This window comes from Anopheles gambiae, chromosome 3, assembly GCF_943734735.2.
Source record: "Anopheles gambiae chromosome 3, idAnoGambNW_F1_1, whole genome shotgun sequence".
Lineage (NCBI taxonomy): Eukaryota > Metazoa > Arthropoda > Insecta > Diptera > Culicidae > Anopheles > Anopheles gambiae.
The window spans coordinates 72,319,959-72,335,476 of NC_064602.1; the positions used below are offsets into that span (position 1 = coordinate 72,319,959).

The 15,518-nt window shown below is 41.7% G+C and overlaps 1 protein-coding gene across 6 annotated transcripts; it reads right to left on the reverse strand.

Annotated features, from left to right (window-relative positions):
* Positions 1 to 204: 204 nt before the first annotated feature.
* Positions 205 to 15,518, reverse strand: LOC1270980 (sodium/potassium/calcium exchanger 4). 6 transcript variants are annotated; one of them, XM_061659801.1, is made up of 8 exons: positions 15,417 to 15,518; positions 6,081 to 6,254; positions 5,679 to 5,866; positions 5,414 to 5,600; positions 4,686 to 4,763; positions 3,723 to 4,475; positions 1,928 to 2,029; positions 205 to 1,848 (listed from the first exon to the last, which is right to left on the reverse strand). In XM_061659801.1, the coding sequence occupies exons 1-8, from the start codon at positions 15,433 to 15,435 to the stop codon at positions 1,514 to 1,516; spliced, it is 1,836 nt and encodes a 611-aa protein (XP_061515785.1). In that variant the 5' UTR covers positions 15,436 to 15,518; the 3' UTR covers positions 205 to 1,513. The 6 variants fall into 6 exon arrangements, with proteins under 6 accessions (XP_061515785.1, XP_563948.4, XP_061515789.1 ...); XM_563948.5 differs by lacking the exon at positions 15,417 to 15,518 and adding an exon at positions 15,202 to 15,310; XM_061659805.1 differs by lacking the exon at positions 15,417 to 15,518 and adding an exon at positions 14,245 to 14,627.

Here is a 15,518-nt window from a genome sequence, read left to right on the forward strand (position 1 = left end):
AGTTGGGACCTTCCTTACTAAATGGATGCTGTTCTAGCCAGTCATCCACACGTGTGTAAACCAACTAAGTGACTTTAGGAGGAATGTTGTAAGCTACCACGTTCAACTATTTCATTTCGGGAGTATGTAGGACTCATTTTAGACATTTGCTGTTGATACTGAATGATATTATTAAACCCACAGAAAAGTAAAACCAGCATGATCTGTACCTTAGCAACGTAACATGTATTTCTGTATATTCATAATTCACTACTACGTTTTGAAACACGCACAAACACTCTTTGTTAGTTTCATCTTGGTTTGCTTGTTTTGTCTGTTGATGTCTGTAATATGCAGTTTATTTTTTCTCTTCTTAAGAGATCGTACACAACTAACAAGGGGAAAACGGAAACGCTGTTTTTTTGGAGTTAGAACTTACCACAGAAGGTACACTTGATCGCATGGAATCGCATTCGCGGGATGGAGGTTAAATATTTACAACAGATCAACGGTTATCGCTCCAGCACACGAGACACATCATCGACATCATCATCTCGTTTGCGGCAAACGAGGTTAGGGATTTTCGAGAAGCTCAAGTGCGCCAACAGTACGTGACGCGGTACACGTGCCCAACTAAGTCCAGCTTGGAGAAAGGAAGTTTGTGTTGGAAAAAGGTATGCTTGGCATCTACTCTCATAACCACACTATGGTGTGTTAATGCACAAAACTGATTTATATGTGTTTGTAATTGTTTTCTTGTAGTTACTTTCGAAGATCAAATGATTTACTCCTCAAATTTTAGTGATTGTGGTATCCTGTGTTACCTGTTTTGATAGATGCTTTACTTACAATTGCTTACAATTTACAAATATTCTTTTGTTGTTATTCCTTTTCTTCTATTGTCTTGTTTGACGCTGTTAGTCATATCCCTGCTTTCCTGACAACAACATCCAAACATCCAACTCGAATAAACAACTAACGACGGTTTGACTTTATGGTTAAGTTGTTTTGTCGTATGAAAAGGGGAATGCTTACGCCAACTATGTGTGTTTTTTGTGAGTTGTGAAGAAAATACTGTGGATAACTTTAATGCTACTGGGTGATCCACAGTGTTGAGATGTGTTTGAGGCACCCGATAGCTCTGGAATGTGTAGCCTGTTAACTGACCATTCGACAGCTTACTGCAGAGATTACCGTTGTCATAGGTAAACTAGAGAGCTTATAATACGCTGGCTGGGTTGGTAGATACATGGACAACAATGCATACAGCTTGATCTACATACCCGTCAGAGGGTTTTCACCTCTCAAGATGTGTATTCTTCCACTCCAAGAGGAGTGGAATCCAAAAAAATATGTTTAGACCTTAGCAAACCTTCGCTACGCTACCCGGTGCTAGTTCCGAATGCCACCAAAGGTTTGCACGCCCAATACCGCCCTCGATTCGATTCCCTAATCGCACAACTGCCCGCTCCTGGGCAGCAGAACTTCTTGCAGAACTGCCACACCACTAACACATCCCAGCATCTACGCTGGCTCACCGTCCACAGGTCGGCAGGTTGACGCGGAAGAACACATTCAGCTCGATCAGGCTGGCCAGAATGAGGAATACCGCGTACATGATGAGGCAGGCGTTGCCGACCCGTCGGTCCAGCTTGAACTTGTTCAGCGAAAAGGCGATGTACAGCATCAGCAGCGTGGAGAGGAGCGAGATGGCCGAATACTCCAGCCCGGCCGAGTTGATGCCGACCCAGTGGTGGCCCGGTTCGATCGGGGAGAAGGCCGCCTTGATGAACCAGGGCAACCCCAGGCACAGCAGTATGTCGAACGTGTTCGAACCGATCGAGTTGCTGATGCCCATCGAACCGTGACCTGAAGGGTAAAAGGAGGGTTATGTACGTACAGGTTGGACCATTTCAGTTCGTGTGCTGCTCAGCCCAGGGGTACTAACCTTGCTTTGCTACTATCACACTGGAAACGGCCTCCGGCACGCTCGTACCGGCAGCCAGAAACGTGATGCCCATTACGGAGTCCGGTATCTTGAGCGTATCGCCTGTGTGTGGAAAGCAGAAGTAGATCCGGAGGATTAGTTTATCGGAATGTAGGTGGGAATTGGGGATGGTTGGGCACGGGAGGGGGGCGACCCGCATGCCCATCATTATCTGATAAGTATATTCTTTTTGATGAGGATGTTTGACCTGTGTGTTGGTGTAGGTACTGAGCGATACTAGCAGCGTTATCGACCACGTTTTTCGAACGTGTAGATGATAGGCAAAACGATTAAATTAAACTTTTTCTGCAATGATTGTACATGTTTGTTTCACTACGCCCTACGGACTATTACCGCACACTATCTATTTCGCGGGGGGTTAAGACCTGCTAATGCGCAATATGTTGATAATATTATTGTTTTATGTTGCAATGTATCTATTGGTTGCGCATTTTCATATTTTCTTAACTCATACTAAAGTCGAAGGTAAGTCGTTATTTTTGGCTGTCATTTACTTTATCGTACAGGGGTTTTGCGCTGCTCTAGGTTGCTCCAAGACGGATCTGAAGTTTTTACGTTATTGCGATCAAACGCGTAGACGGTCTCTTCTTGGTATTGTATTGTATTGTACTATATGGAATTGATTTTTGAGGAAGTAATTGACCGAGCGAAGTGGCCTTATTGCTTTATATTAACCTGTAACTTAAATCTAGCAATAAATAGCTCACAAATAACCGAAAAATTACATATGATAACGAACAGTATTGTAAGTTTGGTTATAAAAACATTAAAACAACAAAAAACAACTTCGTCAAGTTGTACCAAACAGTACTGATTGCATGTATTTTGATGATATCATGTGTCAAATGCAATTTGAATGAATCGTTCAATTTCAGTAATGTAGAAGCTTAGACCAAATCACTCATATTGAATTTGTTGTTTGGCTTAAAATGGAAAAAATATCGACTTGCACAGATATTCGAAGTGATATCTGCGGAATCCATTCCGTATCATAATGCAGTCAATTATGTTAATTTTCAATTTGTATGGCTACTTGTTTTTAATTTTGGGTGACTTTTTGACAACATCATAAAATTAAATTGATAATATCAATTATTATTGAAAAAAAACTTCTTGTATAATTTATACCATTATTATTGCCATTAAAAGTAATCAAAATCAAGAAGATTTTACAGATATAAGCTATTTGTAGGAGACACTGGTAAAAAGTGGGCTGACGTCAAAGTATATAGGGTTTCTACGATTTTTTCATCGTTTCCCATTGAATTTTGGTTCGTTCTCACGATTTATTGATATCGTCCCATTGGACATCAATACAATTAAACCAAAAAGTTTCTGGGGGATGCCCAAAAATTGTGGCAGCACACAAAAAAATATAAGGAAGCAACCAAACATTTTCGGGATGCTACCAAAAAACTATAGGCAACCCTGTAAGCTAACAAAAGGAAACCATGAACATATCCCATAATGTCACAGAGATTATGGCAACTGTATTAGGCGAGGCAAGGAACCCTGTAATTGAGAATTGATTTATAAATTGCCATTGTCCAAAACGCCTAGAAGGTATTTTTAAACTGATTTGGCAACTTATTCAATTATCCTGACCGTGCTTTCCGATGCGACAATCTTTTTCTTTTATGTGCACTCTTATGCGCATATATAACACCAAATAGTTTTGCCTGGAATATTCCACAAAAACATCCCCACCTTCGTAAAAAAAACATCAAAAACCTACCAATGATCGTTATCATCCACGCGACGACGTACGACAGCGAGCCAATCCACACGATGCACATGATGAACGTCAGCGGGAACCAGTTCCGGAAACGTGGCGTCTCGCAGTTCGGTATGGTGAACATGAACAGCAGATGGATCGGCCAGGTAATGATCCACGAGAACTGCGTGAACGCACTCTTGCCGAGCGGGTACTTTAGCAGCTTAAACTCATCCTCATCATCCTTCTCTGGCGCACTTTCCCCATCGTTGCCGTTAGCTCCGCCCTCAACGTTGCCATCGGCTTCCGCACCAGTGCTACCACTTTCCAGCGCTCTAACAACGGCCTCCGCCACCGGACCGGTCGTGCCGTGCCCATTCTCACCGTTCCACTCCTTCGGCGGTAGCGTACCGGCCACCGTTTCCTTCACACCATTCACGCCGGCGTCCTGCTCCTGGACCGGCGGTGTGGCTGGACTTGGCGGTGGCGGTGGCCGCTCGGGCACATCGCCCACCTCACCCTCGGCTGGGGCCGGGTCGACTGACGATGGGCCGGCGCTTGGCTTGTGTGTTTCGAGATCGGTCGTGGCGGTTGCCGTCCCGCCCGGCGGCGCACGCAAGTCGATCGATGTAAATGGCTTAATTTGCATTTCTACGTCCACCCCGCCAGCTGGTGACGTCAATTCCGCGGGTGCATCGATATGGGCCACATTCTTCAAGTTGCCGTTCTGCTGGAAGTGTCCGATGCGCAGCGGTGTGCGCGCCTCAATTGCCTCTAAATTGATTGGTTCGTTGTGGCCGTCGTCATCATCGTCGTCGTTATACGTTATGCGGAGTTGATCATGTTGGACAGCAAGTAGGAAGATCAGTGGAAGAAAAGATGTACAAGATTTATTACTGACGGTCTCCGGAAAGAAAAAGATAGTTGTCATCTGGGTGCTGTTTTGGCATGTACAACCCAAATCGAAATAACTGGTAACACTACCTTGCGTTCGGCTAGAATCCGACTTGAGGCTACTGGAGGTATCGTGGGATCTTCGCTTTCGGGCGTGCTTCAAACCACCTGTGTTGCATGTAGAGGTGTGTATAAGCGAGGAAAGACAGGGTGAAGTGCATCAATTATGAATCCATAGGCCATTACCAGGTTTTAGTAACTATTGGAGATTTAGGATCTCTAATCTCTTGAGCTATCAACTATCATGCAAACCATCACCATTTCACAATTCTACCTTTAAATTTGTGGTTTTTTTTTGTAAATTTTTCCCACGTTACTACTCAACATCAGAACGAAATCGAAAAATCCAGCAATTGCTACACAGAAAACATTAATGAGGAAAGCTTAAGAGTCGAACCCATTATCGCAAGGAAAACTTGTAAAACATAATTACATTTAATGCTTCGAATTCAAATAAACTACTACTACTACTACTACTACTACTACTACTCACAATTCTACCAAGTATCTGATTGGTATTCAGTCTCCAAGTAAAATAAGATGTGTGAATGATTGTTACAGAAAAATGTCTGATCTTGAAACTGGATATATCTAATTCTTGAATTCCAATATCTCGATATTGGATATTTTGGAAAAGCTATTTCAAACTCAATAATTCCAAACGGCACAAACTACGGTATAATAAATGTACACTTATGTGTAGTCTTTTTAAGAACTCTGTAGTGCAGTACAACACCGAAAGTACATTATGGCATTACCTCTGGCACACTTTTGAAACGACTTGTCATAGTACATCACAGCGATGTACACAATATACAGCAACACCAATATCAGTGCCTCGTACCACTCGACCCGCTCGTCATGGATGATGCAAATCAGGATGGCCACCGTAATGCCGTACGCCAAACAGTCCCTCGTCAGCGGCCACCAGTCCAGTGGCACTACCTGTCAACAAGACATCGAAGGCAGCATGCAAATTAATTAAAGTGAAAGAAGCGTGAAGAAATTAGCGTTAGGAGTTACCATGCCGGCACCGATGCCACAGCAGGCCGCCACGGCCAGGATATTGAAGACGGCAGAGCCCACGATGGTGCCGACGCCGATGTCACCTTCGGTGATGAACGTGCCAATCACGTTCACGAACAGTTCTGGGGCGGAGGTGGCCGCTGCCATAAACGTGGCACCGGCTACATCGTTGGACATGTTTAACGCTGTTGGGAGGTAAAACAAGAAAAAGCGAGTCCTGTTACAATCAGTCGATTAGTGGTGTGTTGGGCGTGCTTGTGTGTCCATATTGGTTTCGATTTAATTAAAACTCATGCAGAATCCCGCTAAGCGAGGCAAATAGTCAACTAGCAAGCCCAGCAGGGACGCTGTTTGCCGTTTAAGTTTGAGCGCACCTCGCGCAACATTCACCGCACTTACCTTGGCAAATCTTCTCGACGGCAGGTACAAAATACTTATCACAAACTACGGCCAAAGCTACAAATAAATATAAACTAGCGATTGCATGTAACACTACTGCCCCATTCTGGCGCTGCTCCTCGGTGAACAGGTCCCGGGGAAAGTCATCGATGGCGGGTTGTGTGCAGTTCATCCCTGTGGAAGGCATGCAAGAAGGCATACACACACACTTAATGTGAATAGCAAAACGAGCCTGAGTTTCTGGTGAATGGTGATAACATCTCTTGTTAAACTGTACTATAATTAAGCCATTGCGCGTTGTCAAAGTGTTTTACAAGCAAACAAATTGAGGACCACACATCTTCACACGTTAACCTCTAGTCGGTTCGTTTGTTCACTTTACGACAGTGATAGTTCCGGGCGGCTTCTCATGATCATTACAGACGAGCAGAGGTACTGCTCCTACTTTCTAGAGCATTGGGCAAGTGATTTAATTAGTCAGTACCAAGGCAAGCTTCTTCAACTCCATAACTCAACACCATAACATATGGTAGTGCTCGTCACTATGCCACTAAACCACACATACCAACAATATCTATCAGTGTCTTCACTAACATAATGTCCGTAGATTTAATTGAAACAAATAGTAATCGTACGGTGGTAGCTTCGCCTCATCCTAAACCCTTTTCAGCTATGTTTCTTCCATTGCACCGTCGAATTGTCAGCCTTGATCGTTTTAATTTTCATTCCACTCAGCGTAGCGCCAGCTGACGCAAATCTCTTAGCTACACGTCATATGATCGAGGCAGTTAAAGAAAAGGGGACTTCTTCATCACCGTTAATTAACTGCTTCGCGAACGTACGGGGCGTTTTGCTGATGACCTTTATATTAGTGGCATAAGCCGCTGGACGTCACATCGCTTGTTAGTGTGCTTCTAGATCAGTATCTATCTATTGATCGTATTTCACACGAAGAAGCATATGTTTTTTTCTATAATCTATGTTGCCATAATGAATATTGGTGACAAAAACGAAGAAACTAACATTTGCAGACATGACAAGAGCTTTTATGTCCCCAAAAAGGATCATTTGTTGATAATGAAATTAATCATACAAGAAGATTTCCCACAAATAGCCTGGAATTTCCAAGTACTACATCATTACAATGATTCAATCACTCTCTTAAACGCTTTATACCTACAGGAAAAATTGCCAAGTGATTCGTGTGACCATATTTAATTGGTTCATCTGCAATGCACTGGTGGGTTGTCACACATGTCCATCATGCTTTAATTGTTATGATTGTTGCAGTGGCAGATGCAAATGCGAATTGCGACTAGTCCCGTCGGATGGCATTAGTTACTGCATATATATTATGGACCCCGACGAAGAAGGAAGGGCAACAACACGATATGCACAGCGGTTGTTCTCATCAAGCATCAAGATTTACCTAATTTAATTTTCATTGTTGATGATAATTCATATCGTAATGACCGTAAATTCAGGGCCAGATTAAGCAGTACGCAAACTAAGCGGCCTGTGACACCCCGACATTCAACACTTCAGAAAGGTCTACATTCGTGTCACCGCTTAGCGCCTCCACTCATGTTAATTCGCTACTTTGTAAATCAAAATAGTTTGGTATCATCTGAGTCTTTCAAAAGCAAGTTATTGCTCTCCTGCTATTGTATCTTTCATTTCACTAGACTTTTTATAATTATAGTGACTACAGACTATAAGAAACATATTTATCTCTCTTACTAATCTCTATTTCACCTGAAGTGTATGATTTATGACATGCGTGATTATTTTCTTAAGATGTAATCAAAAACACTACTTACACCGGATAACAACCAGTAGTAAATCATCTACTAGTAACAAATCAAACAAAGGCCATCATTACATCGCAAAAATTATCCCTGAACTGTCAACACCATGATACGTGGCTTCCTGTGCTGTGTTTGTTTTACGCTCATCTTGCGCCTTCGATTAAATCTGGTACGTTGGTAAATGTACATTGGCTCGAAAATTTTCCTGTCAAGATTTGTCTTTAAGATTGCTACCATTCCGAAAGGCAACATATAAATCAAAGTACTATTTGCCAAGGGTACAGTCACTATAGTTGCTAGATGTTAGATTCCATTGCTGCTGTTGAGATTATTATATCATTTCAGCTAACAGCATTAATGCATAAAAGTTCACTAAAGGTTGTTTACTAAATTTGTATTTGAATATTTACACAGTCTTCTTATAAATAATCACAAACCAAAGCAATATTAGTTCTAAGACTGTTCACCACGTTTGAGAATCGTCATCATTTTTGTCGTTCTTCTGGAACTACCTGTTTGTTTACTATCCACCAGAACCAAACAATTCACTGTAATTGAGAAGCGCAACGACCTTTCTGTTGTTAGTGTATCATTTCTGGTTGGTGGTTGGTTGGTTGGTGGTGTTGTTGTTGTTGAACCTCACCCTCACTTTTATGTATCGTATCGTACCCGTAGCTCATATTGCACCAATTCAATCAATCTCGTGTCGAACGAAAACAGCAAAGCCGGTTTGTTTACGACCCTCGAAAACGGGGTGCGTTTTGTTGACAAAAGGCCAATGACGCCGTAATGTTGTATACGATGGCATTTTACGAAAATAAAAACATGAGCCTGCCGAGACAATATGCGAAGTATATGTGTTAAATGCACTATGATTTTTGCCGAATCTTACCGAATCGCATTCTTCTCGATCTTACAATCTGTATAATGTCCCACGAACTTAAAAGCTGTGCGAATAACAATCATATTCATTTGGTGAACGTTTTGTCAAATGAAAATGTTAAGCCAAAACAGTGTAAATCACGCCTGATCACATTTATCACACTATATTAGCAAGTTTCATGGCCTTCCAGAAACGATCATTTCAAATAAACGATTGTATCTAGCTAACTTGCGTCGCTTCTGATGTTATTTTGGGCATAATATGTTTTCAAGTTAGAGTTCCTTTAAGGTAGATCACTTTGGGATCTCGTTTTGGATATGCTTATTTTTAATATCTTCCATATGTAAGTAAAAGTAAAGGCTACAGAATACATTAAGTTCATTCTAGAAATAAATATTTTAATCATAACAATACGTAAACCTTAACACTTTTTTTTAAACATAATTTCTAATAGTTTGTTGATGCAAAATTAACTGTTTCCTCCTAAAGGTCGCTTTAGACCTCACGTGACAGTGATCGTAAAATTTTGTTTTTCTGCTGTATTTTATTAAATATTATATCAGAATATGGTAAAACAATAATAGTCAGCGGGGAATTACAATGCATTTTATTCAATATTTTAATATATTTTATGGTCTAAATAATTGGGGAATTGAATATCCTTTCTTTTGGTGTACGATGAGCCATAATCTAATTAAAATTGAATAAAATACAGCAGAAAAACAAAATATCACGATCAATTTCATTGGAAGTGTAATCCGGGCATAATTTAGCGTGAGAATCTAAAGCAGCAAGGGAAATTTTCCTCAACCGTATGAATCATTTTGTACAAAAACAACAATTTCGTAAGATTTGGTGAATAAATCAATCAATTAAAACGTAACCTTCACACACTTCCCCGAGCATTTCCGGGCAAAAACATGAAGTGCAACAATGTTGCCCATCTTCCCGCACATGCAACATTGTAGTGCCGTACAGGAAACGACGAGAGAGGGGTGTGGGGGGAGCAAACCCCTAAACCTAGCGCCAGTAAATAAATTACAAAAAGCTTCACCGGTGGAAAACAAAACAGGGGGAGTTTGAGTCATTGTCAAACACGAACCGATGCGACAACAATCGTACACACACCCCGTTCGGATCGGTGTTGCTGTTTAATCAGATGATTGATCTGCCACATACTGCTGCATACAAGCGTGCATACAATGGAGGGTGTGTGACGTGACGAAAAACAGGAACAAGAGCACACGTGTACAGCAGAAGCAATAGTAGAAGTAGTTGTAGCAATTGTAGTAGAAGAAGTGCATATTATAAATACAAAGAATGTAAAAATGGCACGAGATTCAACGCCACAAAAAAAGATGTTCAACCAATGAGTTTCAGGGTGAAAATTGAAGGAGCAAATAAGATCGACCTACAAATATTAGTAATAAAAACACACTTGTCGATAGGAAGTAAACGTCATCAATATACGCTCTAATGGCAATTTAAACCAAACGAGAAGAAAAAATACCTTTTTCTCTCGCCACGCAGTGTGCAGTTTTCATGGTGGTGGACTCATTGATTTTGATCGTGGGATCTTCCCATACTACGGCGCAAGGTCGCTCCGACAACCAACAACAACGATGACGACAACAACGTCACAGCATCCCCCGCCAGTGGCTCCCCATCGTTGCGCTATCGATCCGAAACGATCGCCTGGGAATGGACGGCGACGCCCCAAACAGAAATTGACGGGCAGTGTTAGAGGGAAGAGGCGGCGCATTGCACTACAGGACGGCATTAATTATACGGTGTGCACCCGCGTAAAGTTCCGCACACACCACTGTCCTTCTCTTGTTATCTCATTCTGACTCTCTCTCTCTCTCGCTCTCGTTCTAGCCCGTTTGCCTACCTCACACAGCTGACAGCGTTCGCAGGGCGGTAGCTTCCCCTAATCGGAGCGGGCCAATCAGCAGATTATTGAATGCTAATTGTCAGTGTTGCAAGCGACCACCTTTCCGTACTGGGTGGGGTGTGGTGCGAAGGGGATGGGAAGTTGTTTTTTATTGCTTTTAAGGGGGGAGTCAACACAACCCGATCGTGAGTTTGTGTTGACTAGCGAACGATCTGATCGGAAGTTTGACAGTAACAAAATGTGTAAAAAAAAAACACACACACACACACGTACGGAACACTTCCCTTTTTGAGGGTGGGATGCTACCGGTGTATTGATAACCGGCCTGCTAAATGTGTCTATTTGTCGGTACGGTAAACTGTTAACAGCCATCGTCACACAGCTTCCACACGCGGCCTGACAGGCGTGCAGGGTGCGATACGATAAGGTCAAACAAATTTGTCGTACATCCATGGTCGCTCGCGGAGGCCGGGAGCCGTTGGTTTTGTGTTAGAATCGCGTGGAAGCCAGTTTTTGCATATAAAGCAGGGAATGAACTTTACGTTGCGTTTTATTTTCTATTTTTTATTATTTTTTTAACCTAAGTTTTTTGTATAAATTGAAAAATATCGTGTATGGTTGACTATTTTTCAACATGTTTTGAAATCTTCGCACGTCGTATCGTTAGTTTCAATAAACTAATCAAACCAAATAGGATAATTTTTGCACACGACCCAACTATATTACACACTTCATATAAATTGTTGTTTTCCACACATTTATAAAACATATATGAAAGCTAGCATTTTTTCATAACTATTAAGCATTTCTATCACAAAATACACAATTTTTAACAGTTCTTTTTCTATTTTTTAAACATTAATGAACATATTTCGACTGATTTGGATCGAAACGAATGATTTTTTTAGTTAAACAGTTTAGAATTGTGCCTCACAAAAAAAGGTTTATTTTGCCCAGTGAAACACTTAAACTAAATATTTTGATTGTGGTCAAGCAAATATAGTTTATTCTCACGATTCGGTAGCAAACATTTTGACAATTGTAAAAAAACACTAATTTTAATTCACTATTTAAAAATTCGAGCAAAGAAAGCTGCTGTCTTCTTTGCTGTGCTTCCAAAGTCAAAGAAAGTCACATCATTTTGACAGTGTTGCCTAGTTTTCCAGTTTTAGGCTCTTTTTCGTAGGATTCAGTGTACTGGAAAGTGTGCAATAATCGGGTTTAAAGTGAGCAATAATAGAATTTTAAGTTTTTTTTCTTAAGTTTGCAATAATTAGTTTAAAAATCAGCATTATTTGACATTACTCATATTTTTTACCTAAAATAAAATAAACAATATTGTGATTTTATCTATGCCAAAACATATGAAATACATTGGATGTTCCCTTAGGTATGCAACAATTGGCAATTTACCCTAAATAGGTGATCAATTCATAAGTATTCCACACAACAGTTTAAAAAACATTGCAATATTTATAAACTCTTGTTTCAAAAGCATATTACTAATACAAAATAGGTAGTATTACATAAGTAAACATAAGTTAATTGCTCAATCAACTGATTTATGATTTTTGAGGGTTGAGAAAAATCCAATTTGAATTCATGAGAAGCTCTTGTCATTTTTTAGTTTTTAAATTGCAACAATGCAGATTTTTTTCAACGCATCAATTTTTATTAATGTAGAGCATATTGTTGTCTTAGTTTTTTTTGTTGTTGTATAGATTGTTGAGATAATTAAAATGGTATATTTTTTATTCGAAAGTATAGAGCAAAATTGCTTTTCCAATTAGAGTGTGTGAAAATTTTCCTCATTTTGTAATACTTTTCAATGTGATGACAGTAATAATTAAAAAAATCAATTATTTTTACTTTTTGAAACAAAAATAGCTTTACCCAAATTCCAGCTGTCAAACCATTGTGCTTGTAATTTGGAATATATATTATTTGTTGTTTCGAGCAATTTATAAGCTACCAGGCGTCTCCATGCAATTCCTGTTTCCTGAAGTACGTGATACTTGATAGCGTTTCAAAAATCTTTGCCGATCACAAACAGTGGTCAAGTTATTACACTTTCTCTCTCTCACACACAAACACCAACACCACGGTCCAAATATGCCACAATGACGCTTCCGAGAATTCACCCCCTCCGTACAAATGGCAAAAGCATTTGTAAGATCGTAAAATTAACATCGACCCGCTCGAAGGGGTGTTGATGGTTGGTTCAACTACTGATACACGTTAAGATTGTCCAATACGGTGCCCGAAACGGAGCTGGAAAGCCAAACCCCTTGGGCGCACCCGATCGCAGGCCGCAGCAGAAGAGGGAAAGGTGCAAGTAAAGTATGTAAGCGGCCAACCCAATCGAGCACGCTCTCTCGGGGGTCGCTCGGAGGATAGATGTTTAACGAAATTAATTGAATCTTATTGTGAAGAAATTGTGGAGCATTATTTATCAAATAAAACTGCCGCTCGGGCTCAGGTCACCCGCTCACGCCCGCCACCGAAGGGTGTTCGGCAAATGGTACGACCGGCGACCAGGCCAGATCGTTTTCCGGCTTGTCAAGCTTCTTGGGCCGAGCTTAATATAGCAATATGGGGAGCGGGAGGTGTACATTTGTATTTTGATTCGGGGAGAATCACGACAGGGGCAGCACGAGTAGCAAATTTGCATACATTCTTCGGTTTTGCTTTGTGGGGTTCGTTTCTTGCGTCGGAATATCGAAAGACACCTTTTCTAGGAACAGCATAATAAACTGATGTACTGAGAGGGTTTCCTTTTAAATATCCACTTTTTCATACAATGTCTGCAACTTAACAATACCTTAAACAGGTACAACATTTAAATTGATACTAATTTTACCAAAAAAAGATTATTTGTTTTCTGTTTTTTTTTTTTCACCAAACACTTGATCACTCACTGACATTGTTACATCGACACAAACTCATTTGTGTCTAGTTTTTGAGTGCTTTCAACAGCTTGTTCAACACCTATATTTGTCTTCACTTAACTTTTCGTAATAGTCAACTCTCAACCGACTCCAAATCCAATTTAACATACACACACACACACACGCTTGCGCTTGGTTCACCTGGAGTCGTTTGTGGGTTGTCGCTTCGTCACCAAACATACCCAAGCATCTAGCAACTATCTTCCGACGGCCGACCACATCAAACGAGAAGCGTTACACAATGGTCGTCAATTCAGGACGACAGGGCAAATTGAACCGGAGAAGAAATGAAGACACTCACAGACACACACTCGCACACAGCCACAACTCAGGCACAACTGAGCGGACGAACGAACACTATGGAAGGCAGGTGTTACAGTCCATGGGACATCCACGCAGGATGGGAACATCCGGAGACATCCACGAGCGATGGCGATCGTTCCAAAGGCACTTGAAGACGCTCGAATATAGATCAATTTGTGGAACTAATCAAGTGGAGGCATATTTTAAAACTATTTTGGCAAGCAATAAAGATCTTATTAAGCGTTCTTCTATTAAACTACACAGCATCTCCAAAGTTCATGTAATATTATCTGTTCTGTTCATTTTCCGTACGATTCTATTCTACTACCTTCGAACGGATATGCAGCATTGTGCAAAAGGGCACCACAACCACACACACACACACTTTCTCTCACAAACACACACAGACACGCGTCTTCACATGGTCTTTGCAAAGGTGGGTCCAATCTTCAATTCTTATTGTGGTCCTGCAGCGTTGTGTGCGTGAGCGTTTTCGATTCCGACCGCAACGACGGCGACCGCGACGACGAAGACGACGGCGGGTTTGGTTAGGACGGGTTGGTTTGTGACCACTTTATTCTTCAATCTTCCCATTTTCTTAAATTAAGTGCCATATTCTTCTCTATGATTATCCATAATGCCCCTTATCCGTCCACCGGGAGGGTTTTATCCGATACGATCGTCCGGCGAAGTCAAGCTGCTGCTGCTGCTGCTGCTGCGGCAACAACCAGCGAACGCTGGTGCTCGCCGGTGCAAACTTGGTGCTGGCCTCCCGCCTCCCCTACCCCACACACTCACTCAATTTCGTGTGCCACCGAAGCCGCCCGGGAGCTTCACTTTGCGTTCATGATTTGAATTTCGTGTGCCACCCCCCTTGCCTTTGCCGTCCCAAGCCGCGGAGTGGAGTGGATTTCGAAACATCCGTCATTCCCTTTTCCGTTTCGCAAATGAGAGCTGCTCCGTCAGTGGAAGCAAGGCATCGGTTAGCGGAACACGCAGGATAGATTCGAAAGGATTGCTTATTAAACTATTGATTAGAATTGTTGGAATGCTTTGAAGAAGCTAGAAAACAAAACTTGCTATTGTTTCACCAAACTAATAATCACTCTTATAGTTAGCACATATAGAGAGGCACAACACATAACGACAACACAAAACGATCGCACGATCGAATCTAGCGCGTAAAACATAAAACACTTTAACAGCAACGATCGTGTAAATTAGCTCGACTCTGCTCCTACTCCTAAACGGCTAAAAAGGCAAAGTGTATCCGTGTATCGCTAACCATTGCTACGCGCCAGCCCCCAGTAGTCCGATTCGTCCATGTTGATTAAATCACAGTCAAATTCCAACTGACCAACCGAATCCGTTTTGCGCTTATGTATAGCTCGCGCTGCAAAAAGTGTGACCAACGGGGACCAGGCCAGGCGAATCGACGAAACCGACCCGCCATCCTCTCCCTCACCCCCTCCACACCTCTATGTATATCCGTATACATACCACCGGTCGGTCGGTCCATTCGCGTCGCGCTGCGGTGACACACACAGCGCTGTCAATGGCGTAATGACAGCCGGGCGCAACGGTACCGTCCGCCGCAGCTAA

What these genes read in the sequence shown, in the direction of transcription:
- LOC1270980 (XM_563948.5), bottom strand. Translation starts at nt 15,241, where the DNA reads ATGGACGAATCGGACTACTGGGGGCTGGCGCGTAGCAATG. An exon ending in GTGGCATCGGTGCCGGCATG is followed by an intron (nt 5,601 to 5,678) that starts GTAACTCCTAAC and finishes TCTTGTTGACAG; the next exon opens with GTAGTGCCACTGGACTGGTG. An exon ending in TGTGATAGTAGCAAAGCAAG is followed by an intron (nt 1,849 to 1,927) that starts GTTAGTACCCCT and finishes TTTACCCTTCAG; the next exon opens with GTCACGGTTCGATGGGCATC.